Here is a 20,334-nt window from a genome sequence, read left to right on the forward strand (position 1 = left end):
GACGAGTGTCCGGTTTGCTACCCTACACTGAGGATGAGGGAAAGGATGAACAGAAAGAGGAAAGCGCGATAAAGGGAACACTGTGTGTGCCCGTAGCAAAGCGCCTGGAAATCAGTTAAGTCCAAGCAAAGTGCTCCACCGATACGTTAAGCTGCCGTCATTATGCTGTCTGAAGCTAACCTTAGTGCTTCCCCGAAGCTGGTGATGCACGTTGAAGTCATCAGGGAAGACCAAGGAGCCGGTGGGCGTCAGCAGTACGTTGCAGTGCGTGGCAGTATATAGTATATTAACGCGACAGCGTTAAGGAGCTCGTGTCGCAGAAAAGCCCGTGTCGTCGGCGTCGGTGTCGTCGGCGTTGGCCGTGAGCGATAAATCCCAGCAGGCACTTCATGAATAAAAAACAACTTGCAACATGGGCTTGGTGGGAATCGAACCAGGGTCTCCGGAGTGTGAGACGGAGACTCTACCACTCAGCCACGAGTTCGATGCTTCAAAGCGGTACAAAAGCGTCTCTAGTGAATGCGGTGTTGCCTTAGAAACTAGCTGTTTCTAAGGCTCAGGCGTGCGTCGCTTGCTCAGGCGCACATTTCGTTGCCGCGCCGAACGCGGCGCTGCTCGACGCTCACCGCATCCGATGCGGGGCGCGTAGTAGCTGCGCCGTAGCCCACTGTCTTACACCCCTTGGCGGGTCGACGGGAACGCTGTCGCGTTCCACTCTTGAAGGCGAAGCTTAAGCGTCCTCCAATTTTTGGCAGTATATTGAGGACACAATTAGTTCAAAATATTGGAGGACGCTTAGGCTTCGCCTTTAAGAGTGGAACGCGATAGCATTCAAAGATCCCTGACTCCTTCTCACACTTCCCAGAAACTTCAGCTTATGTAGCCGTAATGTTTAACTGGAAACGCTGGCGGCAACGCTATGCACAAAGGCGAGCTTTCAGGTAGAAATGCGGCCTCTTGCGTGGGCCGATCCCGGAAATAAGACGCGCCAAAAAATGACATCATTTTCAGATTTCTGTTATTTTTTCGCCTTTTTAATATTCTCCAAGTCTGCGAAGATTTAACATAAGAAGCATGCGCTGTCGATGTTTTGTTTCATGACATTTGTGGATTGTCATTCTCAAAATTTTGAGGAATAACTTTGTCAAGAATGTAAGACAAAGTATGAGTAACTTTAGTGGTGTAATGGTGTGGCAATATAAGTTGCATCCATATACCGTATGTCATATAGGAAGGCGCGGCGTATACATATACCTAAATATATCTGGAAATTTTCGCACAAGTCCGCCGACACCGGATTTTCTGCGGCACGGGGCCCTTGCGCCGCCCTCGGCCACTTCGGTGCTCATCGTCGGCGGCCCGGTCACGGCGCCCTCGCACACTCCGCATCGCGCTATCTGTGCTGCAACAGCGCAGAAGGATACAATCGCGAGGTGTTGGCATAGCGCTCGTGCAGGCTACGAACATTTTATTAGCCAATCGTATTTACATAATTTACTGGAAGCTACAACCGTGTAAAATGCTGTCAGACTTTCTAGCACCCAGTCTGTTACAACCCGCGCCGCTGCACCTCGGAGGGATCCACGCACGCGAGTCGTATGTGCACAACGGCTTCTCAACGGATGAGAGGCAGTTTCTTTCTGCCAGCACCAAAACGCTGACGAGGAAGAACCGAAACTCGACAAGGTATTACTTCTCACGCCTGTACGTACGTGTACCCTTACGCTGCTTGAGCGCACGTGCAAATTTTATAGTTTTATTCGCTTCCTCATTTTGCATTGTTATCGCTAGGTGCCTGTCCCAGCAATGCAACCCTATTACGCAAGAAACGTGTTCTGACAATAAGTATTGTTCAATAAGTCCCTGTCTCCTGAAGCAGCCAATGAACGCAATTTAAGTCTAGTGACTTTCGCAGAATTAACCTTGTCGGAACTTGCGACTGCCACAGACTACTGCTGCAGCCTAATTGCATATAGTCTTCCCACTCATCGCCATCGTCCACAGACTGTTCCGCAAGTAAATTGCCACCAGAGTTCAGGCTATAATGTATGCCCCACCCCTTTAACATGAGGGTAGCCTCTCAGTATGCGCAGAGAGCAATCACAGGTCTGCCGAGATTATCACACAGGCCAAAGTAAAAAATATATATATTCTCTTCGCATAAACGCCTTCGACGTCGGGGCCAGTTGACGAAACCACAAGTATGGACTTGAGCAAGGTAGGCAGCCCGCACCTGCATGGTGGCTGGAGTTCACCGTGGAGCAAACCCAGCGAGGATGTGCCAGTTCTATGCGGCCTTCGCTCGCTTCCTTCCCAAAGCTGCACATTTCCAAGAAACAAGAGTAACGGTTTTCGTGGCTACCCTACGACAGCAAAAGCGGAGTAGTGCTTTGTCACGCGTGCGCGTCATTGCCAAGTGAAAGGCTTGCAGGCCCGGAGCAGCAGAACCAGCTTTTGCAGAGACTGGTTTTAGTAACCAGAAGAAAGCTATATAGAGGTTCCGACGGCACGAAAAAGCCAGTTCAACTTAGATTCTATAAACCCCAACTTGTCGAGACGGAGGGCTATTCGCATAGCACAGATCCTAACACAGCAGTGTAGCAAACAGCACGAGGCAGCCAGGACGACATACGTGTCATTGTAAGCTCCGTCCGCTACCTGTGTCGCACGGGCCAAGCTCTGATTGGGCGTACTAAATGCGATAGATATCTACTCGATTTGCTTGATTAAAGGTTACGGGATGTTCCAGCATTGAGTGAATTGGAGGCAAAAAGAGACAAGTGGATAAGCAGTGACGTGCAAAACGAGTTCATTGAGATTATGGCGCACAAGATCCAGCGGTAACTCGTTAAAGACGCGATTTCTAGCCCGTTCTGCGGCATAATAGCTGACGAAACAACTGATGTGACAGGTGAGGAGCAGTTTACCACTTGCGTGCGTTGAGTTGACAGGGAACTCAACGTCCACGAATACTGCTGGCCTCTACAACGCGCCAGGCTGACATGCTTTACATTGCCGTCAACTGTAAGATTTTGCACCTTGATTTTCACAGCATTCGTGGCCACTGCTTTGACGGGGCATGTCCGGCATGTTTTGCAGGAGTTCAAGATTAGCGATTCTCAGCCGATATCTCTGTATGTACATTGTAGTAACGACTGCCTATATCTTGTACTGCAGGAAACTAGTATGAGGTGCGATATTGTTAAAGGTGCCTTGAGTACCGTAAAATATCTTTCCAAAGTCATTCTTGAATAAAAAAACACAAACGCGTTTATTAGTCTATTGTACTTCTCTCAGTAGGGGACGCCAGAGTCCAAGTAACACTCAGTTAGATCCTTCAAGGAGCAAGCTCGATGGCAAAGAGCAAAGCCATTTTAAATGAATATCAAACACTCCTGGAAAAGCTTGAAACGTTGTTGAGAACAAAAATCTCCATAGCTCTGTTTGGCTAAAGTGAAGAACTAGCAAGTGTCCTCTAACGCTCAAGGTATCGTACTGCTGGTGTGCAAGAAGCTGCAGAGACCCTGTGCGAGGCAATGTACCGCGTGCATTCTGAAACCACGTTTCAGGAGTGGCGGGACAGCACGAGCGCTGTGGCAGCTCAGCTGAAGCAGCCGCGCGCAGTGGAACGCCTACAGAGCCGTCGAGGAGGTTTGTGTCCAGCACGCCTCTCCCACCACTTGCACTCAATCCAAAAGCCGCACTGCGCAAAGAATACTTTGAGGCGATCGAGCGTATTACGAGGCACAAGCAGCGGCGCTTTGATCAGCCTGGCAAGAAGCAGCTAGTGTAATTAGAGGGACACGTTGATTGACGCCGCAAGAGGAAGACAGTTCTCGGCCTAAACGCGAAGGCGTGCACACAGCTGGTCTTGATCTAAGCCATATTAACATTTACTCACAAACTTAACCAAATAGTTGACCGTTCTTCTCTTGCCGATTGCATCTCTAGATTTTCAAAAGCCTTTGACAAAGTTGTGTCATAAACTTTTACTTTATAAACTAAGCAAACTAAACCTCGATCTTAACGTTCTAAAATAGATTGAGTCATTTCTCGTTAACCGTTCTCAGTGCGTAACAGCTAATGGCCATGACTCAACTCATAGGCACGTTCAGTCCGGTGTTCCACAAGGCTCCGTCCTGCGGCCTTTATTATTCGTTATCTATATTAATGACTTACCTTCGTACATTTACTTGCAGACGACTGTGTAAAGGCCCTGAGGGTAAATAAATAAATAAATATGTCGGCCCAGCTTTTTCCCTTCTGGTTTGTCCAACGTGGAGTCTTTATCAATTGAAAGCGTTCCGAAGGCTCTGCAGGCAAAATCTGAACAAGCTGAACCAGTAGCTGTAGCTTCTATAGCTGAACCTGTAACTTCGGCAGCGCGCTCATTCAACGCTTTACGCCGAATGAAAACTGATTTGCGGAACCGCATCTTCTCGCTTTGCACGTTCACAAAGAAAGGACTGCCACGCTCAACTTAGAATACGTGATCCAAGAATTTGTCACGAGGACGGCTGAGCGAATGGCCATTTTTGGTCTTTGAGGCGATGAGTAAGGTGCGCATCTGTCACCGTACCTTTGAAATACGGAACTGGCTGCGTGCACTAAGTATGCGTGCGGCCATCTCTCTCTGCTCGTTACCTCTGCCTCGAATTATAGGACACGAGTCCATAAGCAGGCCGTTTAGAACCGTGTGGTGAAGCAACACAGCCTTGAATAAGCTTGAGCGCATCATTCCCTTGCGAGCAATGCATACCACGCTTCGAGCACTGTTTCACAGAGGCGATCGGATTGCGGGTTGTCAGCGCACTCTCGAGCAGAAAATAGACTTTCATCGAGCTTTGCGTGACAAGGAGGACTGATAACCCAAAGTTTTCGCTTGTAAGCCGATGCGCTACTCCATCATTACTTGTATACAGGGTGTTTCACGTAACTTGAACCAAGGATTTTAAACAAGTGGTTAACCGCAGCCATGTGAAATCAACATATGGTTTGTCGTCGTGAAGCACTTCTCAAAATTTTATTTTTTTCATATTCCGCTTAATTAGGTAACAAACGGAGATCAATTCAATTTTTTTAAATATTCGCTCCAGGTCGAGTGCGTTTCCTTACATTGTACAGGGGGCTCAGGAACGACCGATCCAATTCTTTGTGACAACTTACATGCTGCGTGGCGATTCTTTTTCGGAGTTGAAAGAAAGTCTGCGAAACACGAAATCAAAGCGCGCTCATACGCTGTCGTTTACGCTGTCGCATACTGCAGCGCCCTCAAGGCGCTGCGTGGGGCCGATGCCTAGAGCCGCGTCCGCTCGCTTCGCCACGGTCACTGGGCAGATGGCCAGCGATACGAAATGGGGTGCATCAGGTTCATTGAAGAGCCGCACATAAGCTCTGGCACATGTATCGACAGTGACAAGTTGATGCGATGAATGGTTTAACTTTTGTTGAGTGGCGCATATCCAATCGCAGTTGGCCCGATGATTGGTTTCGAATGCAGCTCCCTCATCACAGCATCTGCTCTCGCCTTCAGACCACGGACTACCGAAGGACACGAGATCGCGGGAAAACGGTTACAGAAAGACACCAATAGACGGACGGGCAGCTCAGCAATGGCAATCGCATTAAAATACTTCGACATCCGTGACGTCATAGAGACGAGCCAGCACCGCGGGTTCGGCGCGAAGTGTGCCGGCTCTGCTGTGTGCCCGTAGTGGAACGCTGGCCTTCGGAAGCATCGGTGAGATCGCGAAATTATGTGCCAATCCGTGTCTAATGAGATTCTTACACGTGCGCGTGTAGACCGGGCATGGTGCGAGTTCATACAAGGTTCCAGACTAGAGCGACGCCCTGACGCCCAGACTCGAGTAAGAACGTCGTCTAAACGCGGTACTGCTACCACAGTGCAGTGTTCCAGAATACCTGCAGAGGTAGAGAAAACACAGTAAACCGTGTGTATGACAACAGTAACAAAAAAGGACTTTATTCATAGAAGAAAAAAAAAAGCTACACTCGGTGGGAACATCACACTGAGACCAGAAGATAAATAATGTGCGACAGTGCGCGCCGTCACACGGAGATTATCTGCGCTGCCAGCGCCCAGATTATCGAGCCACACAACTCCGTCCATCCACGCCTAGAGCGAGCGGAAGAACGGGTGCAAGTCGAAGCCAAAGTTGAAGCCGGCGTCCTCGTCGGCGGTGCGCATGCTCAGCACGCGCTCGACGTGGTGCACGAGGCCGTTGCGAGCGGCGCGGTCGGCGCGCGACACGCGGGCGCCGCCGAAGTAGACGTTGCCGCGCAGGCTGCGCTGGGTGGGCACCGCGGTGCCGTCCAGGTTGCGGTACTCGAGCCGGCTCAGGAACCCGCTGTGGCCGACGCCGCTCGTGCACGCCATCTCTGCGGGGATGCGCCACTGTTGGTCAAGCAGCGTTTCTCTTATCGTTTGGTTGTGGGTGGGAATGGTCGCGATGCGCAATGTGCCTGTGCTTGCAAGTAGCCATCCGACCGCGTGCAGCAGCCGTAAATTCGTATAGAGATGTGTCAGTGCCATGCAGATCGTCGTGACTGACATCAAAACTCCGATATACACCCGTACCGCTATACACGTGTCGAGCATGGATTCGACTTTCTGGTGTTTGTGTAGAGGACACATTTATACCGTCCTTGGTCTTTAGTTTCGCCTGTTCATCAACTCAACTTTAATCTTCGTGTAAGTTATCATGTTCGCAATCTTTGGGGTCAGTCTTGGAAACTGCTTCTCCTCTACAGTCCCTCCCCGAATCTCCATTACTGAGGAAACCCTCCCTGTGCGTGGTCGTCGTCATACTAGCGCCCACAGCACCAACTAACCCACCCACTTCTTCCTCATGCGCTTGTTTCATGGAATTTCTTCCGTCCGCTGTATTCAGCTTTAGCTACGATTGTATAACCATTAACAAATTCGGTTGGGGAGAAACTAATGTACTCGCGATGAAACAGTAATGTCAGCTTACGTAATCTTTTTATGGGTTCTTCTGTTCCTACACATATCGGTTCCTAATGTGCCTACGACAACCAAACTGATAGGCATCAGATATATTAACGTGCGTGCAACAAGTTGGAGTATCCGAGCCCGCATATCTCACCGGGCAGGACGTGCTGCTTGACTAAGGCCTGGACCTGTTCGGGCTGCAGAGAATCCAGGGTTCCCCGTGGCAGCCGGGCGAATGCACTGTCCGTCGGCGCCAACACCGTGAAGGGACCAGCGTTGGACCGGAGCTGCTCGGACAGGCCGGACTCGCGGACAAGCCGCGCGAATGTGCTCAGCTCACGGTCAGACTCGATCACCTCCAGCACGTTGCCGGCGGGCGGAGTCAACACCTGAGGTCGGCACAGATGAGGAAAGCGAGGAGGTCAAAATTATTTGATGACGACACCGAAAGAATGTGCTTTACTGTTGCGCGACCGCATCGCGTGGCTGTGATTGCGTGTGAATTGCGTTAATGCATTGTTCGTGACATTTCGGCCGAAGTAGACGAGTGCCGATCGTGCGGGTACAACGAGCAAGAAAAAAAAAATATTGGTTGCGAGAATTGTCGCTTCGGCGCCCTGCTATGCAGACGCATCTCGAAGATGGAAAAGAGAGGAGGGGCTGTCACAAGTGCCAACTCATACGCGCGCGCACAAAAGCGGAAATGGGAAGAAAGAGAAGAACGGGGAAAGGCAGGGAGGTTAACCAGATGGGAAATCCGGTTTGCTACCGTACGCTGTGGAGAGAAAGGGGGAGGGCCGCAACCGGGCGCCAATTTGGCGCCGACGAAAAGGTTTCTTCCGCAAGCTCTAAGCCTCGTAAAAGCAACTCACAGTTTCACTTCTTACAATTTTAAACACTTTCAGCCACTTGAATGTGCACACGTCGCCCAACCCTTGGTAGAACGTGCGCAGTCTACCAAAGGAAACCGCAGCCGGAACCAACGGTGGAGGCAGAATGCACTTAGCGCCAGCAGACCTTGTCGATGACGTAGACGGCTCCCCCGCAGACTGGGCTAGAGGCGCTGAGCAAGCGCGCACACTGCGCCGTCACGGTGGGCCGCTCGAAGGAGAAGAGGCGCGGGAAGATGTTGACGCGGATGGGGCGCTCTTCGCCCAGCGCAGTGCCCACGAGCAGGTTGTTGAAGAAGCCCCGAGGAGACAGCATCTGGCCCGGCACGGTGTGGTAGCGCAGAGTCTCGGCCAGCCGCTCGCTCTTCTTCAGGTCCTCCCACTCGGACAGCGAGATCTGCAGCACGACAACGTTTGGCTCAGCACGGTACGAGCGCCGTCGCTCGACGTGCAGGAGGTGCGCGTCGCATTCAATGCAACCCCGACGGACTGGTTGCATGGCACCGAAGCAGAGTTTGCACGCTCCACGTAAAAAAAAAATGTTGCACCTAACCAAGGGACAAGCAGCAAATGACACCATTTCATTTGCTCTCGCCGAGCACATTTACCCATCCTGCATGCGCTCATTACTCAGTTTACCACTTGGAATCATTTATTTTTATTTTTCTGTTAGCCTATGCGTCTGAGCATTTGTTTCAGTTAATACCTTCCTTTTCGTTTCTCGCCTGCCTGCTGTAGAAATACACCGAATTCCGCCCTAATGCGGTGTAATGAACGGTTGCGTCAAGAGCGTTTAGCAGTTTGAAAACTGGATCTGGTAGCATTCCTATATTATCGTAGACTGGAAGCTCCGGACATCATAATCATCATCATCAGCCTGGATACGCCCACTGCAGGACAAAGGCCTATCCCATACTTCTCCAACTACCACGGTCATGTGCTAATTGTGGTCGTGTTATCCCTGCAAACTTCTTAATCTCATCCGCCCACCTAACTTTCTGCTACCCCTTGCTACGCTTCCCCTCTCTTGGAATCCAGTCCGTAACCCTTAATGACCTAAGCTGCTTATGTGCCATTAACCCCAACTCAACTCAACTCAACCCTTAATGACCCTCGGTTATACTCCCTCCTCATTTCATGCCCTGCCCACGCCCATTTCTTTTTCTTCATTTCAACTAAGATGTCATTAACTCGCATTTGTTCCCTCACCCAATCTGCTCTTTTCTTATCCCTTAACGTTACACCTATCATTCTTTCCATAGCTCGTTGCGTCGTCCTCAATTTAAGCAGAACCCTTTTCGTAAGCCGTCAGGTTTCTGCCCCGTACGTGAGTGTTGGTAAGACACAGCTGTTATACACTTTTTTCTTGAGGGATAATGGCAACTTGCTGTTCATGATCTGAGAATGCCTGCCAAACGCACCCCAGCCCATTCTTATTATTCTAATTATTTCAGTCATGATCCGGATCCGCGGTCACTAACTGCCCTAAGTAAATATATTCCCTTACCCCTTCCAGTGCCTCGCTACCTATCGTAAACTGCTGTTCTCTTCCGAGACTGTTAAACAGTACTTTAGTTTTCTGCAGATTCATTTTTAGACCCACCCTTCTGCTTTGCCTGTTCAGGTCAGCGAGCATTCCAATTGGTCCCCTCAGTTACTAAGCAAGGCAATATCATCGGCGAATCACAAATTATTAAGGCATTCTCCATTAACTCTCATCCCTAATTGTTCCCGATCCAGGTCTCTGAGTATCTCCTGTAAACACGCTGTGAACAGCATTGAAGAGATCGTATCTCCCTGCCTGACGCCCTTCTTTATTAGGATTTTACTTCTGGTTTGCTCGAGCGACTTTAACTGAAGTGCTGTCCGTACGCGTACCTACACCTTCTCTCTCCCTTCTTTCTCTTCCCCTTCTCCCTTCCCCCAGTGTAGGGTAGCCAACCAGACTATTGACTGGTTAACATCCCTGCCTTCCTGTATTCTTCTCTCTCTCTCTCTCTCTCTCTTGTTGCTTTCTTTTTGGAGGACTATGGTGGCTGTGGAGCCGCTATAGATATCTTTCAGTATTTTTACATACGGCTCGTCTACACCCTGATTCCGTAATGCCTGCATGACTGGCGAGGTTTCGACCGAATCAAACGCTTTTTCGTTATCAATGAAAGCTATATACAAGGGTTGGTTATATTCCGCACATTTCTCTATCACCTGATTGATAGTGTGAATATGGTCTATTGTTGAGTAGCCTTTACGGAATCCTGCCTGGTCCTTTGCTTGACAGAAGTCTAAGGGGTTCCTGATTCTATTTGCGATTACCTTAGTAAATAGTTTGTAGGCAACTGACAGTAAGCTGATCGGTCTATAATTTTTCAAGTCCTTGGCGTCCCCTTTCTTATGGATTAGGGTTATGTTAGCGTTCTTCCAAGATTCCGGTATGCTCGAGGTCATCAGGCATTGCGTACACAGGGTGGCCAGTTTTTCTAGAACAATGTGCCCACCATTCTTCAACAAATCTGCTGTTACCTGGTCCTCCCCAGCTGCCTTCCCCCTTTGCATAGCTCCCGAGGCTTTCTTTACTTCTTCTGGCGTTACTTCTGGGATGTGAAATTCCTCTAGACTATTCTCTCTTCCATTATCGTCGTGGGTGCCACTGGTACTGTATGAATCTTCATAGAACTCCTCACACACTTGAACTATCTCATCCATATTGGTAATGATACTGCCGGCTTTGTCTCTTAACGCATACATCTGATTCTTGCCTATTCCTAGTTTCTTCACTGCATTTAGGCTTCCTCCGTTCCTGGGAGCATGCTCAATTCTATCCATATTATACTTGCTTATGTCAACTATCTTAGGCTTGTTGATTAACTTGTAAAGTTGCATCAGAGTTATTCTAGCTGTAGCGTTAGAGGCTTTCAAAATCACAGGCACACATTTATAGTTAAGAGTTATTACAGACAGGCACACATTTATAGTTAAGAAGTGGTACGGAATATAACTTTTCAGGTCGACACCATTCCATCTCATGACAGCAATAGTCCAACAGTAGCACAAGTGGACTGTGCTAAAGCTGAAGGAAAAGAAGATAATCGGAAGAACAACGGATGGCGGGGGCATCATTTATTATGCGCGGGCACGTGACATATTTCGACACCTGCTTACCTCCTTCAGGGCCTCCTCAGATGGCGCGAAGAAGGTGAAGTTATCGAGCGCCTCGAACGACTCGGTCAGGTTGGCCGCCTCGATGAGGTGGACGAGGTCATTCATCTTGGCGTCTCGCAGCGTCTGCACCAGCGGCTTGCTGTCCTGAGACATGAGGATGTGGTCAAGCACGTGCAGCACTCCATTGGTGGCCATCAGGTCGCGCGCGGACAGCGGGCTGCCGTCGGCCAGCAGGCGGTCGCCGTCGCGGGTCAGCGTCACCGGGTCGCCGTTCGCGTTGCGCACCCGCGCCGATCCGGGCACGGCGGTGGTGCAGATCACGTGGTTCAGCAGGTGGCCTCGAAGCAGCTCTGCACGGCGGAAGGCATCGGTGCACAATGTGATCGTAATGCGAGAAACTGCAAACAAATTACTGAGCGCGCGATGTGTCGGAACCTTGCCTCACAAAACTATACTGGTCAATGAGGAAAGAATACTTCACGCCCCCCTACGTCTTCACATCTACACTTCACGTCTCCCACTATAGCGTGCCTCATAATCGGATCGTGGTTTTAGCACGAAAAACCGCGGAACTGAATACCGAACTGCGTTCAATTCTTCGTGCCGTGCACTCAACAAGTTAGTGACAGCACCGAGAAACTAAAATTGGAGGACGCATAGGTTTCACCTTCACGAGTATAAAGCGATGCCATTCAAAGATCCCAGAGTGCTTCTCGCGCTGCCCGGCAACTGCAGCTTATCTGACCCTAATGTTACCGGGAAACCCTGGCGGCGAACGCTATGCACGAAGGCGTGGCAGTTTGGGCGAGTTGGTATGTCATGACTCTTTAGGCTTGTAGCGCAGCTCGGAACGAGCGAACAAGGAAGGTGGAAGGGGTAATGAATAGGAACGGAGAACAAGGTGAGCGCTAACTTCCAACTGATAGCTTATTTCGCGACTCAGAAGGCTATACTTATACACTCAGCGAATCATGTGAGTGTATAAGTATAGCCTTCTGAGTCACGAAATAAACCATCAATTGGAAGTTAACGCTCACCCTGTCCTCCGTTCCTATTTATTACGCCTTCCACCTTCTTTTTACTCATTCTGAGCTGCGCTACAAGCCTAAAAAATGCTATGCACGAAGGCGAACTTTCTGGTAGAAACGCCGCTTCTAGCGTGGGCCGCGATAGATGGATGGATGTTAGGAGCATCCCCTTTGGAACGGGGCGGTGAGTCACGTCACCAAGCTCTTGTTAATCTATTGCCGACTGTCCCACTTATGTCAAAAAAGAAAAAAAGAAAAGGAAGAAAGAAAAGTAAACAAAAAACCACACTGAATTTCCATGACCAGAGTTTACGCCTCCGTTGTTTGTCGTTTCCCTACTTTTCGTTCACCAATCTTCCAGTCACCTCTTACTAATCTCTATTGCTGACATGTTTACTTACCCCTTGCTCTCGCTGAACGTAAGGGCTTCAATGAGGCCAGTGGTGCCTAAATCGATCGCTGTGCAGATATCTTCACATTCTAATAAAACATTATCCACCATTTCCCTAGCGTTACCGCAGCAAGCACACGCTTCTTCCTTCTCATATCTCGCTTTATAAGTGCGTGTTCTACAGCATCCCGATCTCGCTTCTAAGAGCAATGAGCTTCCCTTTCAGTTTTCACAATTTCTTTTCTTTCCTGATTTCATTTCTTCCTCTTGAGTAGTTAGCTACTCATGGCAGGTTTCCTTTCTATTGCCGCCACCCATGAGATTATTTCAGCCTCCCTGACTTTCCGCTTGACGTTCTTTGTTGCTGAGTTGCCCATCCTACAGACCGCATACTTGCTGGTAAGCTTCCTAGTTCTTTTCCTCCACTGTGAATCAATGTTTTTCCTGTTCATATACCTGAACACTCCCACACCCCATTTACTTTCTTCCATATTCCTAAGCCGTTCTTCATACTCAATTTTACTGCGATCATCCCTCACTTGAAAATTAGACCAGCCCATATCACCCTGCGCAGCTTCATTTGTGGTCTTCGTGTGAGCGCCCAATGCGAGGCGACCCACTGACCTTTGGTACCCCGTCGAGTCCTTGTTGTACCCCTGATTTAAAGCAAACAACCTCATTTCCAAAAGTAAGTCCTGGAACCATTAGACCTTTCCACATACCCCGGAGCACCTCCTACCTATTGTATACCCACAGCGCTCTGTGCTTCATTATGGCTGAATTTCTCTTCCCCTTTATTATTGTTTTTTCCTGTGATTGCATACATCTATTGCCTTCGTTTTTCCATATACCAAGGTATCTATATTCTTTTACCCGAGGTATTTCCTGGCCCTGTATTGCCACTCTCTCCACTGTTTTCATTGAACACCTGATTTTTAACGCTAAATTTAAAACCTACATCCTCGCCTTCCTGTCCACAGATATTGTTCACAAAAAGCCAGAAGTTGTACATCCCTTTGCTTTTTAGTTAGCAACACAATTTCGTCCCCATACACTAATCCTGGATGCTGCTGCTCTACTACTGTACCGGCCTGTTTCTATGAGAGATTAAACCCGATATTACTTCCTTCCAGCGCCCTCTCCATCCTCACCATGTACATCACAAACAGCAGTGGGGATAAAGGGCACCCCTTCCTGAGCCCCTTGTTGATATTAACTTTCTCCTCGCCCTTCATCCCCACCCATTCAACGCAAACGGTATTTTGTAGGTAAATCTCTCTCAAAAGCTGTAGACAATCGTTACCTAAGCCTTCCCCTTCCAGAATATCCCACAGAACGTTGCGGTTTACGTTGTCATACGCCCCTGTAATGTCTAAAAAGGCCAAATATAACGGTCTGCTTCCTACTCTGGATATTTCAATACACTGAGTAGGAACAAATAAGTTATCATCCAGACGCCTGCCTATTCTGAAGTTCTCCCAAATTCCATTATACTCTGCTTATGCTTGCAGCTTTAATTTGGTTGCCTGCATTGCTGGCCTGTATATTATCGATGGTCAACGGTCTATACGAGTGAATTCTATCTTTCTTTCTCTTACCTTTAGAAATTAAATTCATTATACTTTGTCGCCAACTGCCTGGTATTCGTCTATCTTTTAAAGTTTTTTCTACTGTTTTCTCCAGAGCTACCTTACTTTTCGGTCTTAGTTTATTAATCAGCCAAACGGGAACCTCGTCTAGCCCTGAGGTTGTGCGCTTAGGAATTTTCTCTTCGGCTTTCTTCCAGTTGAAATTTGTCAAGCACGAGCTCCTTTTCCATCTCGTTCTCTTTCATGCTCTTTCGTTCTTCAAATACAACCTCGTCATTGCTTTGGAAAGATTCGGCTGTTATTTTTCGAATGCAATTTAATGCCCCTTTCCCTTCCAATTTGTTTCCATCTTCGTCTAGGATATATTGTTGTATTGTTTTGCTTCCTGCCTAATAATTTGATGTGGTTCCAAAATACTCTAGGTGCGCCATTCTTTTTCTCACGTATTTCTGACAACCAACGTTCACTTTCACCTTTTATCTTTGCTTGCATCAGTATTTGAACCATATACTTTTTCTGCCGGTATATTTCCCATTTACTGGCTACTTCATCCTGCAGCAACTGCGCCTTCTTTGCCTACCTGTGCTCTCCCGATGCTTTCTGTCGTTCGCCGATCGCTTCTCGTATCTCCTTGTCCCACCAGCTTTTCGGTTTCTTTTTTCCTTTCCAACGAACATGTTTCTCTTTTCGTATTTCTGTCGTTATTACACTTAGAAGCTCACTATATTCCCACTCTTTATTTGGCCATTTGCCAAGTTCTTGCTCGACTCTAGAGACTACCTTTGCTATTTCTTCAGCGTTCAAATTTGGACTGGCCATTTTGCGCTCCTTGCTCTCTTTCCCAACTACATATCCAATTTTCAAAATGATGCGTTTATCGTCACTCCCTATGCTGCTACGCCCTTTATCACCAATGACCATTTCTCTCCACTAATCATAAATTCCTTATGTCATCAGATAGTAATCAATGGTCGATTGCCAGTTTCCCACTTCCCACGTGATCTGCCCTTCACACTTAGGCCCTGTGTTCACGATAACGAGCTTATGTTGCTCACAAAGGTCTAGCATTGACTTCCCGTTGTTGTCGGTATAGTCATCCAGATCCTGCATGTGGATATTCATGTCACCTAATAGGATAATTTCGGCATCATTTCCGGAACCCTTAATACCAGCACTTAGGCATTCCATTAACTCTGGATTCTTCTCTGTACAATTATTTCCGACAAATACGTTACGCCCAGCCAAGTTTTCTTTTCACTCATTGTACTGGATAACCTAAGAGGCTCTCGACATATTGAATTTACTCTTTTCCATTTGGCTTCCTAATGGATGAGCATTCCGACTCCCCCTCCCTTTCTTTCCGACTTAGTTTTGTTGCACCATTCCCAAACATAACTTTCAATCACTGGCGGCTTTTCCTAGTCTCCAAGGTGCGTTTCTGTAACCGCATACACCCCTGTTTGTTCTCTATTTAACTGCTCCTCAATGCGGCGTAGGCGATGCGGCGGAGACGAGCGCCATGTGGAAGTGTTGCAAGGGACCGGGCGCACCTCTTTAGGGCCTTTGGGATTTGCGCGCACCGACACGAGCAAATCTCAGAGGCCATGGCCACTCTAAGAATTTTAGAAACGCTGGAAGGTGCGTTTGTGTTTGAGTTTCCGCGTAACAGAGTCACGTGTTCTCGTATATTCAAATTACAATCCAACTCTATCATGTCTGTAGGTTGTGTGCACGTCGTACTTTGCGATTTGTCTGACGTATTTTGAGAAATTCAATTAGACCGGTAACTCCTTTGCGCTACATAGAGGGCCTGCATGGCTGGGTATGGGCGGTTCGGAATGATTTTTAGCCGAAACGACGGTCGACCAGCAGAATAACAGGAGCAGCAGTCGCAGTGAGGTTGCGACTGTGTTGTGGTAAATCTGCGAACCTTCCGAGGTCACAGCACCGATGCGTGCGTGCGCACCTGGGTCCAGGCACAACTGCGCTTGGGTGCACGCACAGGCCGAGACCTCTGTGAATATCGACAGCCGACAACAACTGTCGAATGGCGGGGGATACCATAACAGTCACCGAGAATTGCGCGCGACTAGAGCGCGTACACTGATCGTCTCTGGTCAACAGAGCAGATGGACGAAGGTGTCGACTCACTGCCGATGCAGGCGTCGCCACTCTTCCACTTGGCAAGCGTGTCCCTGTGCACTTTGGCGAAGGCTTCGTCGCTGGGCGCCAGCAGGGTGTAGTGGCCGCGCGTGTCCTTCAGGGTCTCCTCGAGATCGGCCACGGGCAGCAGGGAGCGCAGCGTGCTGAAGCGAGGGTCCTCGGCCACCACCTGGTAGAGGGTCTGGTTGGGCGAGGGCAGCGTCTCGTCCACCACGTGCACCACGCCGTTGGTCGCCGGGTTGTTCGCGGACACGATGGGCACGCAGTTGGCCGTCAGCAGCTGCGCAGTGCAGCGGGGGATAAGCAGCGCGCCTAAGCATGCGCGCCGGCCCTGGAGTACGCCGGCCGCTCTAAAGACGGTCTCGACCAGCGTCGCCGCGTTCTTTCCTCCGACAACGAGTATATTCTGCAGCGGTCAAGCCAACTCCGTACGTCACAACGCGTGTGGAAGCGTCAAATCCCGATGAATCATGCAGCTAAACCTGAAGGCTGTAGTCACGGTTACTAAGCGCGTTTCTCGATGCTGTATGTATATCAGCCCGTGCACAAGAAGTTTCGTAAAGCGCAAAGAGAAATACCTCGAGCGTTTCTTGTCACAAGCATGCTAAGTCTGCAAATAAGGGGTGCATCCTTGTACGACTACAGCGACTTGTGGGCACATGCGACAAGACCGGGCAGAAAGTAAAACGGTTCTTTGGTGTACAGCGCAGCATGTGACATTTATCTGCCAGTAACATCTTAATGTTTTATCTGCCAGTAACAAAAAATGGCGCCTGCCAATTTCGAGAACGCCGGAATGCCGCGCTGAAATATAGCGCATATTTCTGAAGACAATCACATCGACGAGCGCGCTACAAAACACTTCCACCGACTGGCTACAGCGCAAACAAAAGATGTCCTCAGGGCTGCAGCAGCCAGCACGCTGGCAGACAGTTTATGCATGAAAGACGGCCTGGCTTGGCACATTTCTACATCAAAGACACATAAGGCATGCGGGCGTTCGATCAGTAGGAAAATTGCGGCACAACCCATCTCATGATTAATGTCGACGATAATGTGTTTAGCATTGAACCAATATAGCAACAGCGTATTGTCACCATCGAAGTGAGTCACGTAGGAGGCGTGTACTCCAGCAGGATTCTCTTTCGTGCTCCGACAATGCTGATTATTGGCTTCCCCTTTGACACGGGGCGGCGAGAAATGCTCACCCAGCCTGGTTGGGTTGCTCAGGTATGCTATACGTGTTTTCCAGTGTAGCATGTTAGTATACGCACTTTTTAATCTTTTTTCTTTTCTTCCTCAAAACTGCTCTATCTACTTTGTACCGCTACATATGCCTGTAACAGATCCGATTGTATCAACCTCTTCCCTGCTTTTTTTCTTTTTTCACCAATCCTCAAACGTCTTGCGCTTATCTCTTCTACTGTTTCGTTTTACGCTTCCGTCCACTTTAAATCCAAGCGCTTCTGGGAAAGTGCACGTTAGCTACGGGCCCCACTGGGCGAATCCCTTCGCATTCCATTGTAGGGTGTGCCGAGTGGCCTCCGGATGTTTGCTGCAGCATGCACATGCCTCATCTTGTTGCGAATACTTGCTCCGACATGGATTTGTCCTTAGACAACCAGCTCGATCCTCACATTGCAAGGCATTGCTCTTTGTGTTATCATACGAACATTTTTCTTCTAATTTCTTTCTTTCCATTCTTGTAGTTCTCCGTGGTATTTTTTTTTCATTCTTCCCATCCACTTAACTGTCTCCGTTTCTCTCATTTCTTTTCGATGCCTCCTGGCTTTCAATTCACCCGTTCAAGTACCCTGTACTTTGTTGACAACTTTATTGACCTCTTCCTCCGTTCCGTGTCCGCACCTTTGAGGCACATATTTATGCATTTTAGTCGCCTATTTACTTCGATCCTTGCTCCTGGGTCTTTATTTCGAAACTAATTTTCCTCTGCGCTCCTCTGACTTCAAACGAGGCCTAACCCATGTCACATTGCACTGCCTAATTTGGGGTTTTTCCGTGGGAAACCAACCGACCAACGGATCTTTGGTTAACTAGCGACCCCGGCAATATATCCGATTTTAAGCCCAAAATGGTATTTGCGAGCGTTAGCGTTGGCATCATTAATCCTTTCCAGATTCCACGCACCACCTCAACTTTATTGTGGCTCCAAAGTACTCTATGTTTAATTATTGCTGCACTCCGCTTCCCCTTTATTTTAAGATAATATTCATGGGTTCTTGAGTTATTCTTTCCTTCGTTTATGCATACGCCGAGGTATATAAATTGCTTGATTATGGATATGAATGGCTGTTGAAATAACACCATGTAATTACTCGTCTTTCATAGATTTTTCCCAGGCATTCGACCTTGTTACACACTCAAAAGCTTCTCCATAAATTTCGCGCTATACTTAACAACTCGATCGCTAGCTTCTTGCATAACCGTTGCCAGTATGTTTCGTGTGGTTCCTCAAACTCGTCTGTAGTAAATGAGTCATCCGGAGTTGCCCGGGTTAAAGTGCTGGGGCCACTTTTGTTCTCATTGTACACAAATTATTTTCCGAACCATGTGTCCGCAAAAATCCGCCTTCGTGCAGACGATTGATTGTGTGCTGTATAACGTAACACGAATGTTGACCACCTTTCACTTAACGATCTTTTGCATTATTTTGCAGGTGGTGCGACAAATCGCAAATGAATATAAACTTTGTAGAAACAGTCACTTTATCTTTCAGTAAGCGCATTTCCATTTCTTTGTTTAATTACTCGTTTAATGGCTCTTCCCTTGAATGGGCGTCCGAATACAAGAACGTTGGCCTCAGCTCCACGCTTAACATGTCGTGGTCAAGGCATATTGAACACACATGCAATAAAGCACTAAAGAAAATAGGATATCTAAATCACACATTGCGAAAAGCTCCACGTGAAACAAAATTGTCAACATGTAAATCGCTCATCCGACCCATTCTCGAACCCTTATGAAGTATCTGACATTAAGGCCCTCGAATCAGTTCAAAAGAAAGCAATCCGTTTCATATACCACCGCTATGACTGGAACTTCTCACCCTCACCTCGCCATGTTGCACTAGGTTCTACAACCTCTGTCCGAGCGGCGCGATCGTGAATGCCTTAAACTGTTGCTTAATCTCATTAACACCCCACGCTACTCATTAAAGAATAGCTTTCTGTCTCCTGATAAATTGAAAGCTACTAGGAATAGCCACAAATTCAACCTCGCACAATTTCAACCGCGTACTAACACATTTAAGTATAGCTTCTTTCCTTGTGCAGTTGAAAAATGGAACCTACTATCAGGTGAAACTAGGTCGTTGCCTCTAGAGGAATTTTCGTATAAGTTAGCTTGATTCATGCTGTCTATTATTAGTCGTATCTTATTTTGAAGAAAAAATCACGGGTCCTACAATGTAGAAGTTGATTTGTGCGGGAGAAATGTTTTGATGTCCTGTAGCCAGTGCACAAAACCCCCTCCTGCAATAGCCCAACTTAAAGGGACACTAAAGCGAAACAATAAATCAGTTTAGACTAATGAAGCATTGTTTCAGAACCCTACAGGCAGTCATTTCAAAAAGATAGTTTGATTATTACATGAGAAAATGAAGGTCCAAGTATCAGTATTTGAATTTCGCGCCGAAACCCCACCGCTTCTACGTCAGCGTGACGTCAGGGATTCCAAAATATGTTTTCGCATTTGGGCAGCGTTGGCTGAGTAAAGGTTCCAGAAACTTGCCATGTTCAATATTTGGTTCCTTTAGAACACAATGTAGTCAATCTGTACCGCTATATATAATTAGCAGGCCCTAAAAGGTGCCATAAAAATTGATGACGTCACAGCCACCAGGTGCGGGAACTTCAGTAGACGTCGCCACCCCTATTTCGTTCTTGCGCTTTTTCTGGCTTACCAAACGTGTTATCGTTGTAAGAGGGGTATTGTAGAAAGGTAATTTACTGATGCAGAAGGAATCATTTTTCCCTTTAGTGTCCCTTTAAAGCCCCTCCATCCACGCGCCACCGCCGCTTTCCTAAGTAGCGACAACCTTTATTGTGCGCCGCCTTTTCCCCTCACACCAAATCCGGTTCCGGCATTTCCGGTTCCGGCGTTTCCGCTTCCTGGAGTTGCG

The 20,334-nt window shown here is 48.1% G+C and overlaps 1 protein-coding gene across 1 annotated transcript in view; it reads right to left on the reverse strand.

Moving 5' to 3' along the window:
• Positions 1–5,956: 5,956 nt before the first annotated feature.
• LOC139060748 (transforming growth factor-beta-induced protein ig-h3-like) overlaps positions 5,957–20,334 on the reverse strand; it is a 66,736-nt gene continuing 52,358 nt past the window's right edge. Inside the window, exons 7-11 of the mRNA XM_070539824.1 lie at positions 16,182–16,473; positions 11,023–11,372; positions 7,991–8,260; positions 7,128–7,362; positions 5,957–6,399 (exon numbers count right to left, since the gene is read on the reverse strand). Of these exons, the coding sequence (XP_070395925.1) occupies positions 6,137–6,399; positions 7,128–7,362; positions 7,991–8,260; positions 11,023–11,372; positions 16,182–16,473 (1,410 nt within the window). The 3' untranslated portion in view covers positions 5,957–6,136. The remainder of the gene's footprint in view (positions 6,400–7,127; positions 7,363–7,990; positions 8,261–11,022; positions 11,373–16,181; positions 16,474–20,334) is intronic.

Source organism: Dermacentor albipictus, chromosome 6 (genome assembly GCF_038994185.2).
Source record: "Dermacentor albipictus isolate Rhodes 1998 colony chromosome 6, USDA_Dalb.pri_finalv2, whole genome shotgun sequence".
Taxonomy (NCBI): Eukaryota; Metazoa; Arthropoda; class Arachnida; order Ixodida; family Ixodidae; genus Dermacentor; species Dermacentor albipictus.